Raw genomic sequence first — 25,301 nt, forward strand, 5'->3', positions numbered from 1 at the left:
GGCAATGTGGCTTCTTCTTCTAGCTGGAATTGAAGCCATAGGCTCGAACTAAACAGTTGACCTATACGAGTGATAACTGCACTGAATTACACCTTTCTTGCTATTATATATTGTTATATAGTATCATTTTAGCACTTTCAGAATCGGGTTCTTTTTTTTCCTCTATTAGAGTAGTTTACTGGTTTTAGGGGGAAAGGTAGATTGAGTTCAATTATACTGTTCCATTGAATATATATGTGTGTGTGTGTCTGTGTGTATATATATATATATATATATATATATATATATGCATGTGTTTGTTTTTTCCATATTCAGTTGGTATTACTTGAACATAGTTGTGAGGCTTGTTACATTCATGTTGTTTAGTTTGGTTTTAGCATGACAATCTTGTTCAAGTCTTTAGTAGATAAAAATCTCTCTTAGAAAAAATATAAAACCCATTTTGTGAATGGAATGAACTTTTTTTCCCCCTAAGATTTTCTTTATTTATTTGAGAGAGAGTAAGCGAGCACGAGCTGGGGAGGAGTAGAGGGAGAGGGTAAAGTAGGCTCCCTGCTGACCAGAGAGCCCAGCGTGGAACCAGATCACAGGATCCTGGGATCATGGCCTGAGCTGAAGGCAGAGGCTTAACTGAATGAGCCACCCAGGCACCTCGAATGGCACTTTTTGGAAAAGTTCCTCTGTACCTGTGCTGCCGCCACTACACACATGGGGTTATTGAGCCCTAGAAATGTGGCTAGCTCTGAGAGGTACCGTATGTGTAAAATATGCAGCAGATTTCAGAGACTTGAGATTAAAAAAAAGTATAAATAGGTCAGTAATAATTTTATATTGATTATATGTTGAAATCATAATATTTCTGATAGACTAAAGAAAATATTTTCTTTTCCCAAAAGCCTTCTAAAACATTTTAAAAATATCATCAAAATTATTTTATCTGCTTCTTTTCACTTGCTAATTTAGTAGGTTAAAAATTTTACAAGCATGGCCTGCAATTCTATCAGACAGAGTTGTCATTCTGTGCCTTTGGTAGCATGTACATTTATATTGTGTCCTAATTGCCTCCTGAGCAGAAAATGACTATTGACCTTTCCAATACAAGGTTTCATCCAAAAAAGTGTTTCCTAACATTAAAAAAAAACTTTAGGGATACCTGAGTGGCTCAGTTGAAGTATCCAACTCTTGATTTCAGCTCATGTCATGGTCTCAGGCTTTTGTGAGGTCGAGCCCCAGGGCTCTGCACTGGGCCTAGAGCCCGCTTAAGATTCTCTCTCCATCCCTCTGCCCCTCCCCACCTTAAAAATATTTTTAAAATATTCTTATTATAAAAATAATACATGTTCTAAATTTTCTTTGACAAAAATATAATCAACAAAGATAACCACACGTAACCACTGCACGGTATTTTTATATATGGATTTTGACATACACACACTTTTTTTTTTAATCAAGAAAGGGGAAACCAGAATATGCTGTTTTTTGACTTTTTAAAATAATATAACATAAATATCTACCCTTATCATTACATACACTTACATTTTTTTGTACTCATATTAGACTAAAGAACATGACCTACTCCAAGAAGTAACAGTGGCTTTTGGTAGCAGAGATTTTTTTTTTAATCCTTAGTAACAGCTTTATTGAGATCCTATACCATAAAAATTCACTTTTTAAAAGCATACTGAAATTCAGTGGTGTTACTATATTCAGAGTTGTGCAACTGTTACCCTTATCTCACTTAGAACTTTTTTCATCACCCCGAAAAGAAACCCCCAAATCCATAAACATTCACTCCCATTCCCCCACCCAGCCCCTGGCAACCTCATCTTTCTGTCTCTGTGGATTTGCCCATTCTGAACATTTCCCATAAATGGAATCACCTAATATGTAGTGACATAACACGTAGTCTTCTGTGACTGGCTTCTTCCACTTAGTATGTTTTCAAGGTTGACCCATGTTTGAGCATGTGTCAGTACGTCATTCCTTCTTATAGCAGAATGATAATCCATTGTATGGATACATCACATTTCATCCATGTATCACCTGACGAGCATTTGCGTTGTTTCCACTTTGGAGCTTTTGTGGGCCACAGTCACGAATATTCAGGTACAGGCTTTGGCGTGAAGACGGGTTTCCAGTTCTATTGTGTATATACCTAGAAGGGAAACTGCTGGGTCATATGGGCTGCTTTAACATTTTGAGGAACTGTCAAGCTATTTGTGGCCGCCCCATTATACAACCCCACAAGCAGCGTGCGAAGGTTCCCATTTTGCCACAACCTCACCAACACAGTAGTAAGTGAATTTCAACTGGGAGGCTATTACTCATTTCTAAGAGAGACAAATCGGAATCTAGCAAAGCGTGATTTCAGTACAGTGGCCTCAACCTACTCCAACATACACATACACACACACACACACACACACACGTGTACCCACACCTGTGCGTGTATGTACCAGGCTCCTTTTTGTTTGACTATGGTGATTTATCTCTAACACCCTCAGTAAAATGGAGGTTATAATAGTACTTTCCTTTTAAGGGTTGCTGTTAGAATTAAATGAGATAATGCTGGTAAAACCCTTTGCACAGCACCTGGTACATAATATATGTTCAAACAAGTGTTAGCTACTAATGTTTTATCAATGGCCCAGTACTTTCCCATTGTTTGCACACACCATAATTTGCCTAGCCAATTCTGTTGGACATTTGGGTTGTTTCCAGTTTTCCGTGATTCTAAACAATGCTCTGAGAAATAACCATATGGGGGCACCTGCGTGGCTCAGTGGGTTAAGCCTCTGCCTTCGGCTCAGGTCATGATCTCAAGGTCCTGGGATGGAGCCCCACATCGGGCTCTCTGCTCAGCAGGGAGCCTGCTTCCCCCTCTCTCTCTCTGCCTGCCTCTCTGCCTACTTGTGACTTCTCTCTCTTCGTCAAATAAATAAATAAAATCTTTAAAAAAAAAAAAAAGAAAGAACCTTATGGCTAATTTTTTGCCCACATCTATGATGATTTTCTTAGGATATATTCTGTAAGTGTTATTGCTTGGTGCCTCTTAAAGAAATTTGAAAGATAATTCCCAATATATATTCTCATTTAAATTAGATGAAATTTTATTTTGAGAACTGTCATCAGAAACTAGATAATACCCCTTGGGTATTGCCGAAGGGGTTTGTAAATCCTCACCATATACCAAATAAATATAAAGCAAATTGAAACTATCTTGAATAAGACAGCCTACCTAAATTTAACTCTAAAACCACTGAATGAGAAAAGGTAAAAGAGGATATTTTCTCTCAGATCTGGACTCTTAGATTTTTGTTCTTCTCTCATTGTATTAATATCCTAACAAGACACTTGGAAGAGTTATCAATGAAACCAGGCAGAGTGGATGTCTTTGTTTTGCATTTAGGCAAATCCAGAACAAAAGTAAGGAGACAGTGGAGCTTGAACACTAGAAAAGGACGATTCATCGAGAATGGGCATGCGCTTAACATTCCTTATGTTGTCAGGATCCTTATGGGGCAGTCTCTTCCAAGTCTACCACAGCAATAGCACATCCAGCCTGGAAGGGATCAAACAAAGTCATCGGGTTTCCTCTGATGGATATGGGAAAGCTTCATGGTAAAGGTAGGATTTGAAGAGTCATTTAGCATGATGGCTCAAGTGTGGTTGGATGGTGGGATGCTCTGGAATTTGACACAGCTTGGGAGATTAAACACTGAGAATTGGAAGGAACTTTGCATAGATTACAGGGATGAGCAGGACGATACGGTGGCAACTATTGCATTTCTAGTGGTGCGCTGCTAAATGTTTAACAATCGACTCTCCAAGCAAACAAAAACCCCAAAGCCCTGATTTATAAAGGGCTTTTAAAAAATTTCCATGATATAAATATCCAATCGTAGCAGATTTCAGATTCTAAGCTACCAATGTGATGTCCCTCACAGCAGAGCTGGTAATAGATGTATATAATCGGCACGTTTGGCTCTCAATAACCAGTACGTGGCAGCTCCAGCGTCCACAGTTTCTTTGTATAAATTACTGTACTTGGATAATTGAAGAAGCATTTTACTCTGTGAAATCCATTAAGTATGCAGAATCTGGATTTAATACAACATTTTAAGAGTGAGATGTTTTGATTTCTTTTCCCAGGTTAAATGCCATGTTAAAGGTTCACTCGTGTGGTGTATTACACATTCTAGTGACATGCACAAAAAGGAATGGCGAAGCTTGCTGGAAACTCAGGAGATTACCCACTGAGCAGTCAACACATAAACCAGAGAGACAATCGTGCATTCAGTGCTTAGTGATGTTAGAGAGGGATTTCTGAGGATTCCGCAATAGAGAAACATGATCAGGTCTGCATGTAGAGAGGTGTAGAGAGGGTCATCCTAATTCCACAGGACTTGATGGCTTCTAAAGGGCTTTTTGCGGGATGGTAAAATTTCATGTATCCAGTTTCTAGATTGCCTGTAGGACAGACCGATAGGGAGTAAAACTCCGGTTTCTAAGTCACTTGTGTTCACATAAATGATCCACTTGTAGTTCATCTGTCCCATTCTCTACTGGTGGAGGTGCACAGGAGCCATGGCTAGGGGGGGAACTGACATTTTAGTGCTGAGCAATTAGGCTGCTCCGAAGCCACCCAGCAACACTCTCAAGTAGTTTCTATTATTTTCTTCTATTTCGCAAACACAGAGGCCCAGAGATGTTAAATTACTTGCCAAAGGTCATGAAATTCACAAATGCCTGAGCTGGGACAAACCAGGACTGTCTCTGACCCCTAAAGCCTATATTAAGAATCTCCAGACTGGCTTAGGTCAAGGTTTTAATAAAATTGTAGATATTTAATGGGTTAATTGGATGGGATGACCTGCAAGGTTCCAGTGTGCGCAGCACTGACCTAACTGGGGTGAGGGTAGATGGCAGTGTTGGGGGGAGGGGCCATGACAAGGGTGATAAAAAAAGAATGTGTCTACGTGCCGTCATGCTGAATTGTGTAACTTAAGAAGCCTGTGTATATGTAATTGGCCTTTTTGTGTGTGTAAGTACAAGCCTGGATTGGGTCAGTCTTTCAGAGTGTCTTCTGCTGCCCCTCTTGTAGCTTATGACTTCCTTTCCTTCAACTGTAAATTAGACACTAAGTGCCATGACAGAAGAAGCTGACTATACACTTTATGCACGGGTGTTGCTGAGTCTTCAGTCCTGTCCTGGTGGCTGACATAGTAGGTGCTTCAATATTTGTTCATTATTGATAGTGGTGATGATAGTAAATATTCAACAAGTAATAGTAGTATCTTCTTTCCAGGATTATTCAATACATCATCTCATTAAATCCACACAATAGCTCTATGAAGTAGATACTATTCTTCCCCCTAATTGAGAGGTTTAAAAAATGTCTTAGGGGAATCTTGTAACTTACTCAAGGACATAATAGTAAGTGTCAGAAAATCAGCTGTGTTGGATATCAGAGCCTTAGCATTTAGCATACGCTACAGTCTGTTGATTTATAATGCATTTGTTGTATTTCTAAGAAAGCTCATTTTATCAAAATCAAAAGATAGAATTTCAGTTCTGTGATGAAAGAGACTCTTTTAACTGTATCCCCAGCATCAGAATAATTCTTGGCATATATTAAGCACTCAGTAAATATTCTTGGTACATATGCATACAGAAATGAGTAAGACAATTATTTCAATTGTAATAAACTTAAAAACTAGAAAATTACTGGCTCAGAACAGGTTTTGTTGTTGGGTATGGGGGATTTTTTGGCAGGAATTTTAATAAGGATTGAGCTAGCAAACCTAAATATTACAAATATTTGTAATACTGAACACATCAGTAATTTATTCATTCATTGAAGAAATATTTATGTCTATTCAGCAAAGATAATTGAGTACCTACTAAGTGCCAGACATTTAATATCAGAGATATAGTAGGAATGGTTCATAATGATAAGGTAACAACTATTACAAAATTCAGTGAGCCATGAACAACAAAAACAACAACAAAAAGATGTAGAGACAAAATTCTAGAGGAAGAGACTGTGGTATGGTCAGGTGATGCCTCAGGGAAGTGGAGACGGTGGAGCTGAGATGCTGAAGAATGCCAGGAACATGAGGAAAGAGCATCGGTTGGCATGTACATATCTCAAAGGCTTTTGGAAAGAACTTGACATGTTGAGGCATAGAAAGAAGGTCAACAGGTCTTCTGAGAAATGGTCTCTATGGTCCTCTTACCACCACAGGATTGCACAGGGTTCTTTCATCCCCTGACCTCTTTCCTACACGTCATTCATTGTGTTCAAGCACAAAGCCAACAGCCTTATTTTTCTTGGTTTTGGTGCAGGGCCTGTCTCCCCATTGCTCGCAGTAGGAAAGAGTGGTCCACAAGGTTGAAACCTTGCAATCTCCTTACCCATGATGTATCTGTGTTGCCTGTACTGTTGCATATATGCAGGAGGGATGCTCCAGGAAACGTGAAAGGGAAAATTTAGTAAACCCCAGAAACTTAATCTATGGAGGGGACATTTCTCCCATTGGTTACAGTGGAAAATTCCTCAAGCACAGCCTGGCCAATGAGCCTGGGCTTACCCACTTCATCATGCAGCTCTGTTCCAATCTAGCCCACATTCCAGGAAGATAAGGGGAGGATTTCCAAATACGATTCCAAGGTCTCCTGTCACAAGTTAAGGTCATTTCAAAGGAAAGCAAAATGTCTTCTTACCACTTTGAGAGGAACTTAGCTTTTCTCCCCTCTGCCCACCCTTCCCCATTTTGCTTAACAGCAAGGGAAGCTGAACTGTGTAACTACAGATGAGTTGACCACTGGAGACTTGGTGATGGATACAGCTCATCGTGTGGAAGAACCAGCTGTGAACTGATGCCGAGTGGATTACATCCGTTACCAGAATTTCATTTGTGAAATTTGAACAAATAGTCAAACAAGTATGTTAAGACTTTTAACCACCAAACGAGAATCAAATGGAGTTTGTTGTAAGCTGAACTTCCCTGAAAAATTATATCAAAGACTATTTCTACTCTCTTCCTCTCACTTTCTGGAGATGGAATTAATGCCATTTTCCATCTGCCAGAAGCATTCACTCTTTGTGGAAATTGGATGGCAATTCCCAACCTCAGTTAAAAACTTGTTTTCCCATTTTTTTTTTGAACTTCAAATACTTCCTAAATTGCATTAGCCGAAGCATTGTATGTATATAATTAACTCACAGGTCCCTCTGGGCTCATCTAGCTCAACTTGTGGAGCTTAACTGAGCAAAACGTCTGCTGATGTCTCTCCCCACAGTGATGCCCACTGAAATGAATACCTTCTACAAGAGGAAAACGGGGAAATAGCTTTTCCAATTTGGCTTTTTAGGGAGTTGGGTAGCTTCATAAACGATTTTATTGGTTTCATAAGGGTAGTGATCAAGTTTTCTTTTAAATACTGAATTTGCAATATGGGGAAACATCAAGGATGAGAATTCTACATTTGCTTCCTCGGTGAAGTAGGGAGGCAGGTCTCTTTTTTCTGTTTATTGGGTCTTTGAAAGCTCTTCAGGGTAGCAGTGGCTCTCTGCGGGCACAGGGCTCCCGTGTCCCTTCCATGTTGGGAGGAAACGTAAGCAGTTCCTGCAGTGCTGAGTCTTCACAAGCAAGACCTACAGGAGGGCTGCTTCACTTGGTCCAAAACAAAGTGCACAGGGCTAGAGAAGGTGGACTTTTTCAGACTGACTATGTGGCCTGGCTTCATAACTCAACCCTCTTGCTTCCCTCTGCCTGCATAGACCCAGACGCCTAGAATAGGAAGGGGATGTTGACTCTGTCTGGAATGGAGAAGTCGTAGGTGGTCGCAGAAAAGTTCTGCTCCCCGTTCTGTTCCTAGCCCAGGAAGCTTCAATTAGGCTATGGCAGCCCTTCTTCCCATTCTCTCCTCTCTGAGGCTTCAAACCCCAGGCCTCGCCGTTGAACTTTATCAAGGGACCGCATACCTCACCCAAGGGTGAGCGAAAGGGACCCGAGTGTCGTCTCCCTGCCTACCCCAGGGGACCCACTTTTCTTCGCGGTCCTGAAGCGCAGGTGCCCTGAGCAAGGCAGCGAGCTAGGGACTCTGGGGGCCCGAGTAAACGCCGCCCTTAGCCGCGTGGCACGGTTGGAGGGCGCTTGCCTGAGCGCCTCTCTGGTTTTCCCAGGAACCTGCCGGCTCGCTGCTTGCTGCCCAGGTGCCGGTTCGCGGCTGCGTGCGCCCCACTGCAGCAGAGAGCAGCCGCAGCCTCTGCCTCGGCCACCAGCGCTGCTGGGGAAGAGTCCTGGGGCTGCTGACGCGGTTGGGAGGAGCCTCGCCTTTAATGCACCAGCCGCCTCCAGCCTCCTTCTGCAGCAGCAGCAGCAGCAGCGGCAGCAGCTGCGAGTGCGCGCGTGTGGGTGTGAGGGTGAGTGCGCTGGCGCCGGCCGCAGCGCCCTGCCCAGCTCCCCGCCGCCTTCCTCGCCCCCGCCAGCCGGAGCCGCCCTCCCGTGGGACCAGCACCCTGCTCCCCGCCGGCCCAGCCCGAATCCGGCCCCTGCCATCTCGCCACTGCAGCTCGGGTCCAGAAAGGCACCATTTTGTCGCGGCCGCCCGCTCTCCCAGGGGGAGGAGGGACCTTTTTTGCATTTTGGAGCGGCTGCCAACGTGGGGAACCTGTTGGGCATCTCCCCAGCCCCGCTTGTGAGCGCCTCCCGGGCTGCGGGCGGGCCCGGACCCCTCGGGGCACGGCGCATCTTGGCACCCGGAGGCAGCGGAGCCGGGCGCAGCATCCTCGCTGGGAATTGGAGCTGGAGTGAGCGCACCGCGGGAGGAGCCGCCGCAGCCTCGGAGATCCCGAGTGGAGGAGGTGACAGCTCCATTGCCGGGTTTTTATTTTTTTTCTCTCCGCCTCCCCGTCTCCTCCTCAGGCTCGGACCATGGTGCAGTCCCACCGGCTCCCCTGCCCCCCTCTCCTGTGAGACTGGCTGCGGGGAGGGATCATGGATACTTGTCTGCCGGCTTCTGGTTCCCACGCAAGTAAGCCTGCTGTCAATGGAGGAGGACATTGATACCCGCAAAATCAACAACAGTTTCCTGCGCGACCACAGCTATGCGACCGAAGGTAACGCCAGCCCCGCCGCATTCCGCCGCTGGGGCCGGGCGCAAGTTGCGGATCGCTGGGCTCGGCGGGCAGCCGGGCGCCGAGTGGCGGAGACTCCTCCCGGCCGGGGGCTGGGGCGGGGGCTCGGCCCGCGGGGGCAGCGGCCGGTGCGCCCCACATCCACCCGGGCTCCGCGAGGCGAGCCCGGCGTTCAGCAGCAGGTGGACCCGGCGCCCACGGGAGTTAAAATGGCCCTCGGGGATCAGGCTTTGCAGGGTGGGGCTTCCGACTGGGAAAATGACCCCGTGAAGGCAGATGACCCCTCCCCCAAGACGTTTGCCGGGATCTTGGAGGGGCAGAGAAGAAAGGGCCCCAGTCGGATCCGAGGTCCTTCCCCCGATCCTGACGGGAATGATGTTGTGTCTCTCCGTGGCGGCAGGGAGGGCATGGTTTCATTTCCTGCCGGTCTATCACTCCGTCCAGGTTACCTGCTCAGACAATCAGAACCCCAAAAGGCCCTTTGCAAAAGGGCGAGCCCTTCTCCCCTTGGAAGTGCATTAGCAAGAAATCAAAAGGTAGCTGGGGAGACGGCGTTCCAGCAGCGAGCGAACGAGTCTGACACGTGGGGCCAGCTATGCGATCAGTGGGGCCTTTAAAATCACCATTATGAATTCTGCAGCAGTAGTTTCTGCTGAATCAACAGCCAGCAGAAAGCAAGAGGGTTCAGTAAGCCGAGCTTTGCCAAGAGGTGAAATTGTCGTGGCGCTCTCTCTCTCTCTCTCTCTCTCTCTCCCTCTCTCTCCCCGCTTGTTCTGACGTTAGCAGGCAGGCAGGGAAAGTCAGCAGGTGGAATCTCATTCTGCCTTTTGTGTGTGAATAGAGAGTAGAGGCATTTTTTTTTTCAAATGCCAAAACTTTTGCATTTTTGCTTTCATTTTCTACCTGTAGGCCCTTATCCTTAACCACTCATATAAAGTGTTGCGTTATCACGTTGTAGCGTCCACGTAAGAAAATGTGTGTGAAAATGCATGAGGAAAACAGTGCACGTATGTTAATTTAAGACAATTCTTGGTACTCTTGGATACTAAAATTTTTATAATCTTTAATCAAATCAAGACTCATAGAAAAATGTGATGGGGTTGGGGTAGTAGAAGAGTTCAAACTCTGAAAGAGAAAAAAAGATACAATGTGGGGGCAAAGGTGGCATCGTCTACAAACATCCCGCTAAGTTTTAGGTAATAAAGAATGCCCCGTGCTATTGAAAACAGATTCTTCATTTATCATCATTATTGGAGAGTGTCCAGCCTAATGAGTCCATGGTGCTAGACAGATTAAGCCGACCTGTATGAGCTCTGCCATTCAGGAGCTTAGAGATGGCTTTTAAGAGATGTTCAGCCTGTCCCTCCCCCATACAGACACCATACTTGCCGAGTCTCTTCATTTGCAGGATGACAGGGTGGTTATAAGATGTTCCTTCTTGGTCTCAAGTGCTTTGTCACTGACTCGGTTACCAGGTAGATTAGGACTAGCTCCATGTCTGAGCATGTCATCCAAGAGAGAAGTTGGCCTTGGGTCTATTGGTTTTTCTGGGTGATTCTTCTTTCTGTTTGTGACAACAAAGAAAGAGGGTCGCCTTCATGTTTTCTTCTAGATTGCATTATGTCTCCAAGCGCAGGCACAGGAAACTTACTGAGCTGGGAAGATGGGCAAATTGGGGCCATGTGAATGGGAGTATCATCCCTAGAATGAAGGAATGAATTAAAAATGGAATTCCTTAGTTCTTTGGGGGCTCCAGGCACTACCCTGATCTTTGGTCCTTTCTTATGGCATTTTTGTAAACTCTGATTCTGGGTAAAATAACTGAGTTCGTGTAGTCAAAAAAGAGGCATGAGTTTATAGCAGACCGCTCTCTAAAATCTTTCTGTCTGAATCAACCTCTCAGAATGTTCCGTCTCTCCTATACACACACCACCCTGGAAACTAAACAAAACCTTTATTTCCCAGTATGCCTTCAGGTATCTTTACCTGATCTTATTGAAAGTCTGGGAAGAAGGGGAAAAAAATGCAACTTGGACAGAGTAAATAGCAGAAGTTGGGTACAGCGGGAAGTTCTCTATGGTCTTAATCTGTTCATTTAGGGAACATTCATGTGTGGCTGGCCGCAGGGGCAAGAATCCATCCTCTCTTCTGATGAATACCTTGGAAGTGCCAAGTATACCTTGAAATGTCACCAGATCAAAATATCATTTGTTAAAATCCTCTTTGTTGAGGGCTTGCCTCAGAAGTACCCTTCTCCTTTATTAAATCCATTTTCTCTTAAACCTGACCTTAGTTTCTAGGTCCTTCTACAGACTTTGCTTTGCTTTTTGTCTTCCTTGACATTTCGGCATTTTTCTATCTGGCTAGATATGTCAAGGGTTTTTTTGTTTGTTTGTTTGTTTGTTTTTCCTCCAAAATCTCCTTCAAATTTATCTCTAAATTCTTTGCTTTGCTTTGCTCAGATCATCCCACACTGCAGTATTCTATTTAAAGCTGAAAGGTTTTTGCTGTGTAGTTAGTGTGAAGGACTCTAAGCTCAATTTGCATTGTAAGTGGTAGCTGCAGGCAAGTTCAGCCAGCTAAGAGCAATGCAAATGCTAAAGGACACTTTTACCCAAGCTCTTCTCTCTTATTTTCTCTCCCTCTCCCCTCTCCTCCGCCCTTTCTCACCTACACCCCCTCCTTCCGTCCCCTCCTTTCCCTACCCACCGCCCCCCCACCACCACAGGGAAGAAAAAGCACACATGATGTGTATTTATTAAAGACATTTCCTATGAGTCTTTTATTCTGAGCATCAAAGTTACTACCCTCCCCAATCTTTATCTTTTCTCCCTTTTTCAAGTTATAATCTCAGAGCATCTTCTGTTTCTCATGTCATTGCTGGGCTTTTTAAATAAAGCATTTCAATATCTCTACGTCCTGCTAAGTGAACGCTATTAACATTTGCAAATAAGGAAAGTGGGCAACTGAGGCCCATAGATGTTGCTAATTTGTGAGGGTCACACAATGAGGGAAGAGCTTGCCTTCAAACTCAAGACCGTTTGAAGCATGTGCTCTTCTGCTAAGAAATTCTGCGCTGCCTCATTTTCCTTCCTTCAACCATTAGCTCCTGTTAGGAGGAAGACCACTATGGTGTTATCTTCGTGTATAAATTGTACTCTTATCTGGGGTCAAATTCTTGGCAGGTATCATTTGAACATGTGTATACGGGAGTAGATACGGCGAAAAGTGGGGTTGGAATGACTACAGAAATAAAGTCGACACAATGTTTTTACTGGGTTTTTCAGATAATGGAACTCGGGGGGTCCTAACCAAGGCTCATCTCTCAAATCTCTCTGATCTCTCAGGGGACTTCTTTATTTTCAGACTTAGAACTGACCAAAACCCTCTCTCCATCAGGGCAGTTTGAGAGTTTTCTACACTGATCTTCCCACTCTTCCGTGAGGCCGCAGACAGAATAAGTGTTTTTCCTAGCAGAGTTTATAGGAATGGCAATCTGGTTAGAAGAGGAAGTTAGAGAACATGTTTTTTGTTGTTTTGTTGTTGTTGTTTTTAAAGATTTTATTTATTTATTTATTTGACAGAGAGAGACACAGAGAGGGAACACAAGCAGGGGGAGCGGGAGAGGGGAGTCAGACTCCTTGCTGGCTAGGCAGCCCAACTCCGGTTCCATCCCAGGACCTTGGGATCATGACCTGAGCCGATGGCAAATGCTTAATGACTGAACTATCCAGGCGCTCCGGGAGAACATGCTTTAAAATAACTACTCTGTTCTCAATTTCCTTAGCTGTAAAATGGGAATAACAGTAGAACCTGTGCCACAGCGAAAAAAATTAATACAGGAAAAGCACTCAAGACAGTGCTTGAGCTGGGCCTCGGTAAATGCCCTCAGTACAGTACAGGCCCATTTGCATAGCAAACACGCATTTTCCTTGGATCCTGTCTTGACTGGGTATGGTCTTGAGGGGAATGGCTAATGGAGATGGGAGACAAGTCACTAAAACCTACCAGTCTCTTCTTTGTTAGGGAATCAGCCGTGGATCTTGCCATTTAGATACTTGCTTTAGTGTCCTTGCTGGTTACATTCTGGCCGTGAATAAGTTCCATCTTCTCACAGAGGCCTTTAAAAAGCCTGTACTATTTACACATTAAAGGAAGAATGAATTTATTATTCCATGATTTATGATTATATTATTATTATCACATAATTATTGATTCATTCTGCCTCTAATTCCTTCAACAAATATTAGCTGACTTTCTGCAGAGGTGATCCAGCATGGTCCAATACAGACGTGGTATCAGGCTGGCGCAGGAGGCAGACATTAAAGAATTTGGCAAATAAATATGTAATTACCGGTGGTGATAAGTGACATTCAGGAAAAGCACAGTGTGCCTCTAGATCATATGTAAGGCAGGAAGGTGGATCTAATTTAGTCTGGGGGATCAGAGGCAGCCTCTCAGAAAGTTTTAAGTTGAGAACTAAAGGATCAGTCAGAAATTAACAAGAGGTGAAGACAATTCAGGTAGAAGAGACAATAGGTATAAAGCCCAGAGATTTAAAATCGTGTGACTGATTTGAAGAATAGAAAGCTGCCCGTGGAGTATAGGGAACAAGAGGAAGAGTGATGAAAATCAGACCAGAACCTGCAGTTTACTCTGGAATGCACCAGAACCAGGAAAGATCCATGCTAGGATGAATGGATGGATAGATGGATGAATGAGTGGATAGATACATCATAAAACAAGTATGAAATGTTCATGGTAAAATTGAGGGGGGTCCATCAGTGGATAGTGACTATATATTTTTTTCAATTTGCTGACTATTTAAAATGTTTTATAATAAAATGTCACAAAAGAGAGACTGGAGAGGTGGTCAGAGACCAGATCATGTTGAGATTTGACCATAAGGAGTTTGGACTTTATCCAAAAATGGATCGAAAGCCATTAAAAGATTTTGATCGGGATGGTAATATGATCAGGTTTGTTTTTTCAAAGCTCAGTCTAGCTGCTATGCAGGGTGGGGTCAGAGGGCTGGGGAGGAAATGAATAGAGCAAAAGGGGAATAGTTAGGATGCCACAGCTGTACTCTAGGACAGTGGCAGCAGTAGAGATGGAGAGAATTAGGTGACTCTGATACATCATAGAAGAAGGATGGATATAACTTACTTGGTGTGATAGATTGGGCAGAGATAGAGAAGTAGATGGAGGTGAGTGTCAAGGACGACTCCCAGGACTTTGCCATGAGACTGAATGCGTAAGGGAACTTCTCACTGACACTGGAAAAAGACTTTGGAAATTGATTAGTCTGAGGGGTGTGTGAGCCACTTAGCCTCACAGCAAGACCCTCAAGCAGTTAGATAGATATCTGGGTCTGAAGGTCAGAAGCAAGTTCGAGACTAGATGTACAATTTGAGATGTCAGCAGCACATTAAAAGTATCTAAAGTCATGTGAATAGATGAGATGCCTAGGAGAAAAGCACTCCAGGGCAGAACAAGGAAACTTAATTTGACTTGGTACAAAGAAATTGTAACAAAAAGGACCCCACAATGGAATGCCTTGGTGTAACCCTAACTCACCACACGCTGAAATTATTCAGAGAACACTATATGGCCCTTTCTCAGCGATGGGGGTAGAATAAGAAGAGTCCAGTCTTGGGTGAGTTGAGTGTAGAGGGTCTCCAGACTTGAGTGAGATCTGTGTGATTTCTGAAATGTTACAGCTTCCTAGGGGCACAGGAATAAAAGTGAGAAGGCAAAAGTCCCTGCTTCCTGTACCCCACCCCATTTCACACACACTCAAGAGGGAAGTTAAGATGCGTAAAAGTAGGACGGTACATGAAAATGGCTTTTGATATGAAGGGGCTGGGAAGGCGCTAGAAAAATAAAAGGAGATGGTGTCAGATGATGGAGAGCTGCCCTGTAGTTCCTTAAGTTGCTTTGATATTTGTATGCAAATGCCAGATCAGAATAGTACTTCCAATGCATATGGATGAATGTTTGAGTTCTCTGCCATTCTCAGAAAAATCTGAAATGGAAGGTGGAAAGAAGCAGCCTTATACTATTGTAAATGACCTTTCTGGGGATGGGAAATGTTCTGCTACCAAACATAATAACCAGAGTGCATTGAAAATCACTAGCGAGTATTCATTATTAGCATCCAGGTCCCCAGGGGCCATCTCCAGCCCTTTATGAGGGCTGGTCAGAAACATGCCAATGAACCTGGGGTGAATAATATTAGGCCAGTTCTGTCAAAATATTGGTAATGCTCAATGAAAAGAGCACAGCTGTAGACTGACATTCCTAGACTCTGACATTTGCATTTACGAAGAAACCAAGGGCCCAATTTCAGCACTTAGCTGAGGGAAGAGAACTGAGGTTTCTCAAGCACTGTCTATCCCAGGCGTTTTCCTAGGTGTTACGCATATGTTTACTCATTTAATCTCCTTCAACGACCATGAGAGAATGGTTGCATTAGTCTCATTTCTCAGACCAAGAAATTTCGAGCTTTGGAAAAACAAAGAAACTTATGGAAGGTCACATACTTGTAAGTGGTAAAACCAGCTTGTAAGCCATGACTGCCTGGACCTGAGACACGTGCTCTTCTCCTACCCCTGCTGCCTTTGGTCAGGATTTAAAGTGGGGGAAAATGCAGGTTATATTCTCTCTTTTGCATTTATCCCCATGGTGCACATTCAGTGCAGCTGGACTGACTTTGTCCATCTTTCTAGAAGGGCAGTGCACTTGTCTGAGCCTTTGCCATTGTCCCACAGGAAGGAAGTTGAACTTTTCCACCCAATGCCAGGATCCTTAGTTGACCTTCTCCTCTAGATGTATTCTACTCTATAAGGAAAGAAGGAAAATATTTATGGAATTGAGCAAATTGTGAGAATTAGCTGGGTTTTTATACATTAGTCCATGTCCCTCCCCCTTAGCATAGGATATCAACAGTGCAGTTCCCAGGCTGTGCTGGGATGGCTCCCCTGGACCTTCGGGGCACCCATTCTCCAAAAATGGTAGCAACTCCTGTAGTTGGCTCAGGCAACAAAAAACAGAAAACTCATTAGTTTTAATTTTGGAGAAGGGGTCATGGTAATGGAAAGTGATAGGTGTGTAGGGGGTTCGTCTTTGCTTGGGAAGAAAGAAACCTGATTGATTTCAGCAAATGTAGAGAAATGAAGGGGACTCTGTGGGTAAGGAGCAAAAAAATGCACGGGATCTCAGGACCTGGAGGGATCCTGAAGGGCAGGATTTTGACCCAAGAAAGGGGAGGTCTGCTAGAAGTGTGCCAGAGAGTACCTTACGTGAATTGAGCTTGATGCTGGGGGACCGACAGCCTCCTCCTGGCCATGCATTGCATTGCCGACTCCGCTGTTGTGAATCCACCAGTAATGAACCTGAAGTAGTCACAGAGTGGCTACTGTGGGGGGTTCATCTCTGTGATGCTCAATAGATACACAAGGGGGCAGAGGGTAGACAAGCTGCAAATGGCCCTCACAGATACCGCAGGAAGGTGCTGAGCACTCCCAGGTGGTCTGAGAGACAAAACTCGGATCCTTAAGTACAAAATGTCACCAGAAGATGTACCAAAGAGGAGAGCTATATAAGAAACTTCGGAGAGTAACATTGGTCAGAAGTCAAGCTGGGGCCGGCAACACCCAAGTTAGGAGGTCGGTTGGTTCACCATCATTGTAGTCCTGTCACTGTCCTGTCCAGTCCTCTGTCTATGTCTTTATTTTAATCAGGCAAATAATACAAGTGTCTTCTTACTTAAAAGGACTCAAGCATTACAGAAGTTGACAAAGTGGGGGCGCCTGGCTGGTTCAGTCAGTAGAGCATGTGACTCTTGATCTCAGGGTTGCAAGTTTGAGCCCCATGTTGGGTGTAGAGATTACTTATATATTAAAAAAAATAAAAATCTTAAAGAAATAGACAAAGCAAAGCATGAGTCACCCTCTATCCCCTCACCCATCCCACTGCCCTGCCTGGAGTTAGCACTGTCATTAGTTGACTAGACTTCCTCATGGCCATCTTTGGATGTATTTTCATACACTTAAATATACATGTACACATAGATATTGTGGGAGGGATTGTTTGTTTGCATAAGTGAATGCATACTGCTTGTTTTGTTTGCAGTTTGCTTTTTCTCCCACTCAGTGATCTCGGAAGATCTTTCCATGTCAGGACACCTACAGCTGCCTTGTTCTTTGTAATGGCTGCATGGTGCACTGTGGTATGATGGTATCATAATTTATTTAGTAGTTCACTGGTGGATGGATGGAGAGTACTTCTGGATTTTTATATTACATACAATGCTGTGGTGACCGTCTGTCTGTCTGTCTATCATCTATCCATCCATCCATCGTTTGTGTTCAAAGATTCTCCTTCCTGATTTTACCATCTTTAAAGCCAAGATACTGGTTCCTATTTCTCCACAAAGAGGCAAGAAGGACATTTTGGTCCTTCATTTCTTCTCTAATGAACCTTGGATAAATCCCGCAACTGTGTGAACTTGCATTTCCTCATGTTGAATATGGAAACACCTAGCATATCTATATCTATGTGCGTAGCACTCTGTATTGTATAACCATTTTAGATTTGAGTGGTTAAGCATAAAATTTAGTTGGTAGCGGTTGCGGAAGGCTTGCTATGTTCCAGGAACAAACTTCTATAGTATTTTTCTTATTTAGTCCTCAGAACTCCAGAGGTTGATACTGTCCTTACCCCCTTGAAGTAAAACGTTGAAGCAGAACGAGGTGATTACCTGTCCAAGGTCACCCACTAGTGAGTGGCAGAACAGAAGTCACTTCTGGGTCTGCCAGACTAGTATATGGACACACCTGTTTAAAACAGAAGTCATGATGTTGACACAGGGAAAAGAGGATTCCTTTTTCCACAGAAATAACCATTTTGAATCAAGGCCAATACAAAAGGTCCAATTTTTATCAAGATTTTGAAAATGAGCAGAGGGAACACTAGAAGGGCATGGAACATTGTGCGGAGTGATGTAGAATGCGCGTCCGAACACCTGGGTGTTATTCCCAGTCCCGCTGTCATAATTAGTCACTTTTACTCTGTGGGCTTCCATTTCCTAATCTCCTAAAATGAGGCTGAAGATGGGGGAGGGGTGGCATGCTCTCTCTAGATTTTTCTGGCTCCAAGTTTCTGTGATGCCCTAGGGCTGTGTTTGACACTTTGTGTCCTTTAGCCTTCTGAAGTCTTCTTCTTAAGTCTGTTGTGACATCGTGCTCACAGGTGGGCGTGGGGGACACAGACGCTGGCTTTAATCGGCCCCACAACTCCAGGCTTGGCTGTAAGAGCTGATGGGTCAGATCACCTTTCTGGCAAGAAGTCTCTGGTGCAGCCAAGAGGTGGAGCCAGAAGGAGAAGCGTCTCTTTGCCAAACGCCGCTGCAGATGGAGGAGCCAGTCTGTCTGGGAGGCCCATGACTTTGAGAGGAGCCATTTGGCAAAGTTGTTGGCAGGAGCAGCCTTGCAGCATGAATGCTGGAGACTGTCCTGGGCTGGAGTGAACCGGGGATGCAGCAAAGGTGGCTGGTGGAACAAACAACCATCTGGTGAGCAGGGTGCTGCTCATCTTGCCGCGCTGACAGCGACAAGCACGTGCCAATCGGCGAGGCTGGGCTCTCGGTGACACGGGCTGACAGGCACAATAAAATGTCTCCCCTGCTGTTGTACACTCCTTGGAGGCGACCTGTTCTGCCAGAAATCAGGAAGGATCCCGTTTCTTGCACTATTCGAGGAAAGAAAATCCATCCCGTCCAACAAAATTTCCTTATGGGGTTTGTGGCCAGCTGCTGTGCTGGTTGTGCTGGGCAATGAGGTGAAAGAGGTGAATGAGGTCACAGTTCCTGTTGGATGTGAGCAGAGGAGACTCTGTCCTGCTCAAAATGCACTTTGCCCTCCGAGTCAGGCTTTGTGAGTCTGCACTGTGTTTGCGTCTCTGTTCCGTCAGGTGGCTGAGGTGGTGGAATCAGACCCCGCATGGCTCTGGAATCGTCTCCAGCAGAGCTAGAGCTGTGGCCTTGGACAGGTCACGCTGTCTCCCATTATTTCTTCTACTTAGAAAACATGGCAGGGGTTGAGGCAACATGCTAGCATGCTATTATTCGTATGTGAGAAGTACATTCAAAAGAATGCCTCTTACTCCATGCTTTTGGGACCAATGGTTGATGGTCAGCTGGGAAAATTAAGGCTGAAAAAAAAAGTTTAAATGCTATTTTAAATAGCGTTGCCTAATTTTGATGAAGGGTCTGTTGAAGAATCAAGGCTTCGTCTTTGAATGTGAGTCTGCTGACTGGAGCTTATATTTCTGTTCTACAAACCACACCCAAAATGACAAAAACCATGTCTGAGTTTGGTTTCCTGGAGGTGAATAACAGTACAAACATGTGAGAAGCAAACTTACCACCAATCTTTCTAGATTTTTTATGACTGGCCCCGACCTTTTCTCTCTCCCACATTTAACCCCACAGCTCTTTGTCATCTTTTGAAAGCATCCGACTTAGTTTTCATATGAAATAATCCTTTCTTAACTTTCCACACCTTTCTTTTCATCACCTTCCAAGATATTTTATTAACTAACATGTATGACAGGCATCATGAGATAAGGGACAAAACAGAACAGGCTTGTAGTAAACATGCACCTCAGCTACGAGAAGCTGGAGTGTGTCTGTGTCCCAGAGACGAGCCTGCTAATTTAGCTGTGAGTAGAGAGCAGGCTCTAGCCCCATTTTACAGAGGCAGTGGAAAGCATTTTTTTCATCCAATGAGTCTGCTTCTTAGAAGTCCATTAAGGGGCGCCTGGGTGGCTCAGTGGGCTAAAGCCTCTGCCTTCGGCTCGGGTCATGATCCCAGGATCCTGGGATCAAGCCCCGCATCGGGCTCTCTGCTCAGCAGGGAGCCTGCTTCCTCCTCTCTCTGCCTGTCTCTCTGCCTACTTATGATCTCTGTCTGTCAAATAAATAAATAAAAATCTTTAAAAAATAAAAAAAATAAAAAAATAAAAAAATTAAAAAAAAAAAGAAGTCCATTAAAAGAGCTTCCATGGAGCTCCTGGGTGGCTCAGTCAGTTGGGCATCCCTCTCTTGGTTTTGGCTCAGGTCCTGATCTCAGAGTTGCGAGATCGAGCCCCTACGTGGGTCTCCACATTCAGTGCGGAGTCTGCTTAAGATCCCCTCCCTTTGTCTTTCTTCCCACTCAAACTCTCTCTCTCGATCGATCAATCAATCAATTGATCTTTAAAAAAAAGAAAAAGAGCTTCCATTTTATCTGTGGTGAAGAGAAAGAGACAAAGTTACTGAGTGCTTGCAGTGTGCCAGGAATTGAGTTCTGTTCTCTGTATTCTATATATTCTATATGATGTACTGCATAGTATGCTTATTTGTACATCTTGTGCCTTATATTGATGTGTATATGATACAGATCTGTGCACATGTATGTGTCTGTTTCATTTAATCATCACAGCAAACCTCAGAAAGTATGTACAATTAAAGCTTAAGAGGTTTTTTTTTTCTCCCTTAAAGAGTTTATTTATTTATTTGACGGACAGAGCACAAGCAGGCAGAGAGACAGGCAGAGAGAGAGGAGGAAGCAGGCTCCCCGCTGAGCAGAGAGCCCGATGTGGGGCTTGATCCCAGGACCCTGGGATCATGACCTGAGCTGAAGGCAGAGGCCCAACCCACCAGGGCACCCAGGGGCCCCCAATTAAAGCTTAATTAGGTGAGACTTTTAGGTCTTATTCACCATTATCCAGTAGTCATCTCCTAGCACAGTGCCTGGCAAATAGCACCCAATACATGTTTATTAAGGAAATGAGGGGATACGTTCCAATTTCACTGCTAATGAAACTGAGGCTTAAAGAATTTGTAGGATCTGCCCAGTGTCAATCAGCAAACTCAGGACTTAAAACTCAAGTGTGTCTGACACAAAAATGGATGTTCTCAAGAACAAATTTAGGTATGTTAAAATAGCGTGTTTTTGTTTGGGTTTGGTTTGGGTTTTGTTGTTTTTACAAAACTCCCAGACATAAGCTTTATGTTAGAATAACTATTTAATAGGATAATAATTTGGTATCTCCACTTTGCACAAGTATAGGTATTCTAGAACAGGAGTTGATAAACTTTCCTATAAAGTCAGGTAGTCAACATTTTAGGTTTTGCTGACCATACAGTCTATGTCCCAGCTACTGAACCCTGCCATTGCCGCATGTGGGCATGGCTGTGTTCTAGCAGGAAACTCTACAGAGTCGGGGCGCCTGGGTGGCTCAGTGGGTGAAGCTGCTGCCTTCGACTCAGGTCATGATCTCAGGGTCCTGGGATCGAGCCCCGCATCGGGCTCTCTGCTCGGCGGGGAGCCTGCTTCCCTTCCTCTCTCTCTGCCTGCCTCTCTGCCTACTTGTGATCTCTCTCTGTCAAATAAATAAAATCTAAAAAAACAAACAAACAAACAAACAAAAAAAAACCTCTACAGAATCAAGTGCTGGCCCTTGGATGGTATTTTGCCCACCCTCCCATTCTAAAAAAAAATGTTTGGAACCCAATAGAAGTTCAAAAAATGTTGGCCTTCCAAGTGAATGGTTGCAGTTAAGTGCTAGAGAGAAGCTTTCCCAAACATGAATGGCTTATGGTCGAAGTCGGGTTTTAGCAGGATTCTGATAGTGATGAGGAGTTACAAATGCTGTCTTCATGGTGGTGGGGGGGGTGGGGGTCTTTTGTGGCATTAGGAGACAAAAGTGCACCAAGGAGAATAGCATGCTGTTTGAGCTAGAGACTAGACACATTGTTATGTTCGCTAGGCCATTAGAATCCCTGCATATAAGCATACCTCCTTTAGTATGTCCCCCCAATGTTCACTGTATACTCACTTAAAAATAATTATTAAAATATTTATGATATACGAGGCATCATGCTAAAAAACACTAGGCAAACAATAACAAACAAAACAAAGACTCTGGCCTCATAGAACTTGCATTCTATTGGGAAGACACACCTGAAATAAACACAAACATAAGCATATGAATGCAAATCTTATTAAATACTATGTAGAAAAAGAAAAGAGCCTATGAGAACAAAATATATGTTCACTGATGAAAGCTTGGACTACAAAGAAAACTGTAAAAAAGAAAATCAAATTTACCTCTAGTGCCAGACATAATCATTACAAATATTTTCAATGTATTCCAGACTGTGTGTGTGTGTGTGTAAGAGAAAAGAGACAGGGGCAGTGGAAGGATAATACTAGAATTATATGTAAAATGGTATCGTATCTATTGTTGTTTTGATTCTAAATAAAATTGTGAGCCTTCTTCTGTAACATCATATAGTTCAACCACAATTTTGCCATTCATGTAATGTTGGAAGTTAGATTATTTCCAATATTTTGCTATAATAATTGTGTGATAAAGAATTGCATGAATCTAAATCCTTTCTAGTTATTTTTTTTAGAACAGATTTCTGAAGTCAAGATTCCTGGGTTAAATGGTATAAGTAAGTTTCTAGATACAAACAATTAAGTTTCTAGATAATAGTTACTATGTTCTCTAGAAAAAGCTCTACCAAGGAAGACCTTTGCAGTGTCTGTGGCCCTTTCCCACCATTGCCTGGTCTATATTTTTCCTCTACCTCACATTGTCACAGATTTTCAGAGGGAATTTGTGCAGGTGAAGATTAGAAATAAATTCATCAAGATATAACCACTGACGCTTAATATACTCCTTTGTCCTTGTCCTTCCCCAAAGCCCACATACATCTACCCAATCTGAGAGGGGAAGTGAGCTCAATTCACAGCCTCTGCCATTAAATACATGGGTGAGTCGTTTGTTCTCTGGGATTTAGTTGCCCACCTATATTAAATAAAATGACTTTCATGGTTCCAGGGCATCCATTGTAGATAAGTATATGGAACCCGGTGACCCAGAAATGTTAATTTTCTTCAAACTGATAAGTGGGTGACTTCAAAGAATGATTGACCCATGACGACAACCACTATGGTTGTTTAATGAGCTAGCCCTCTCCTGGGGTTCATATTTGACATTTCTAAAAGCTGTGTTCCTTCTTTTTCTATTAATACTATGTGTGGTTGAATGCAATTTGAACCCAGGTAAATCCAAAGAAACTAAACTTTGCCTATCATCGACTTAAGACTTGCAGATATCTCTAGTTCTCCTCCAAAAGTTGGGTGCATAATTTAATGAAATTGAGAAGTATAAATCTCATAAACATCCATGGGATTGTATTTTTAGTGAGTGATTTTGGTCCTTTTTCAAAATAAATGGGCTGTCTGCATTTCAGCAGTTGCTGGGGATTGTAGGTGGGAGTTGATTTGAAGTCTCAATCCATTTTGCTTGAGTTTTTGGGGCATTTTTATTCCTGTGAAGTGAGAATACAAAGTCTTCGAGACATTTTTTTAAATTTAAAATCTTTATAAAGTTTAAAAAAATTGAACATAGGTTGTGACCCAAGAGTTAGGCAGATAAAAATCGAAAGATACCTAGCTGGCTGATGAGCTGGGCGGATGGATGGTCATTTGAATGGACGAAGATTTGTGGTGGTCAGTAAGAGACCCAGTTGCTTTGTTAAAGGGTTATAAGTATGAAAACATCTTCTAGAAACATCAAGTTTCAATAATAACTTGGGGGTGTAATATTAAAAGCAACCTCTCCTTTCTCTTCTGTCTGGGAAGTCAGGGCAGGTGTGATGGGGTGCGAGAGTGAGTATTGATTAGGGCGGCACAGAGCCATAGGAACATGCTTCCAGGAAGTCATCACCAGTACCAGTTCAAAAAAAAGAAATACGATGGAGCAGGCAAGAGCAGCACTGGAACCCTGAGCTAACAGAAAAGACTGGCACAGTTGAGTGCTCCCAACTGACGTATCTTGCAATGACCAATACCTAATCCCATCCCAGTTCTGTAGGATTAGCCCAGCTGAAACTAACCTTCTATGCTTTGAAAGTCAGAGCCCTCTGGTCACTTGAAAAGATGTAAGGAGAAGGTTTTTCATGCGGTTCCACTTGTGAATGAGGTGTATTTCCCTGAAGGCTCTCTGATCCCTTACAGGTCAGAGATCAAAGACTTGCTGAGGTCTCCCTGGGACCTGAAGAACTCTGTGCACAGGGGTTAAAAAAAAGAAAAACAAAAAAAGCAAAAGCAATCTGTGCTTCTGTTGCCAACATGCTTACTCAGTCCCTGAGCTTCCTCAGCACAATTTGAGATGGAAATTTTCCGATCAGAATTTTTCCTATAAGTCTCAGAAGCTTGGATTTAAGCCTGTTATGTGGGCCAGGCTTCTTTCTCCAGTTACTTGACAAGTAGGTTGCCTTTGAGTCACTCATTTGGATGGCCTTGATCTAGACATTGGCACGTGCTGAAAAGGCAAAAATGTTTTCCTGCTTGTGTTTGGCCCTTTAAGAAGATTGGGCTATTGACCATTTTGTCCTGTGCTTGTAAACCTTACTGTTTCCTGCCTGTCCCCTCATTTCTTTGAGTCTCTCCTAACTGACACTCAAGTCAACCATGCGAGCTTGTGCTGAGTCCTCAGTACCGCCCACCCATCCCTGCTCCCTGCTTCTGTACATACAATTCTCCCTTTCCTGGTACCTACATGTCCTGTCTTGACTCTGCATTTTCCCTGAAAAATTCCCTGAGAAATTTTTTCTCAGTTCAAGTTTTTTTAAAACCATAACAACAGTGCTGTGATATACAGGTAATATCCCCATTTCATGGATGTGGACACCAAAGTCCAAGTTCAGATAGTCCACACATTGTCTCCCCAGCTAGAAAGAAACTGCTGGAAGACAGTCATCACCCCTTCACCTCCTTGGTTTATCCTACAGAGGACAGTGAGCTGCTTGGCACACGGGCACTTTTTAAGTGGTTTTGAACTTGATTTGAGTTGGAGAGTAGATTGGTAATGTCTCTAGTTCGGACAGTAGCCAGGTGCATATTTACTTGGGAGATTAAACTTACGACTCCATCCGACATGTTCAAGCTAGGTTCTCCTACCCCCACTGGAGTTTAAAGATGCGCTATATGATTTTTTCAATCACTTGGAAATTGTAGCAGCTAATTAAGAGCATAGCCCAATATTCTGTCACTCATTTCGTTGGTTCTGTGTTTGTTTTTTTATTTTACTCTTTAAC

At 43.5% G+C, this 25,301-nt stretch overlaps 1 protein-coding gene across 3 annotated transcripts in view; it reads left to right on the forward strand.

The window, feature by feature from the left end:
- Positions 1-25,301, forward strand: part of PPP2R2B (protein phosphatase 2 regulatory subunit Bbeta) — a 420,374-nt gene that overhangs the window by 139,560 nt on the left and 255,513 nt on the right. The window contains exon 2 of one of the 3 annotated variants that reach the window (XM_080803440.1): positions 8,934-9,127. The exons of 1 other annotated variant lie outside the window; for it this stretch is intronic. In XM_080803440.1, coding sequence (XP_080659566.1) covers positions 8,934-9,127 — 194 coding nt within the window. Of the gene's footprint in view, positions 1-8,381; positions 9,128-25,301 lie in introns of those variants that run through there. One more of the 3 variants, XM_080803441.1, reaches the window with a different exon arrangement.

The sequence above is a fragment of the Martes martes genome (genome assembly GCF_963455335.1).
Source record: "Martes martes genome assembly, chromosome: 5".
NCBI classification, from domain to species: Eukaryota; Metazoa; Chordata; class Mammalia; order Carnivora; family Mustelidae; genus Martes; species Martes martes.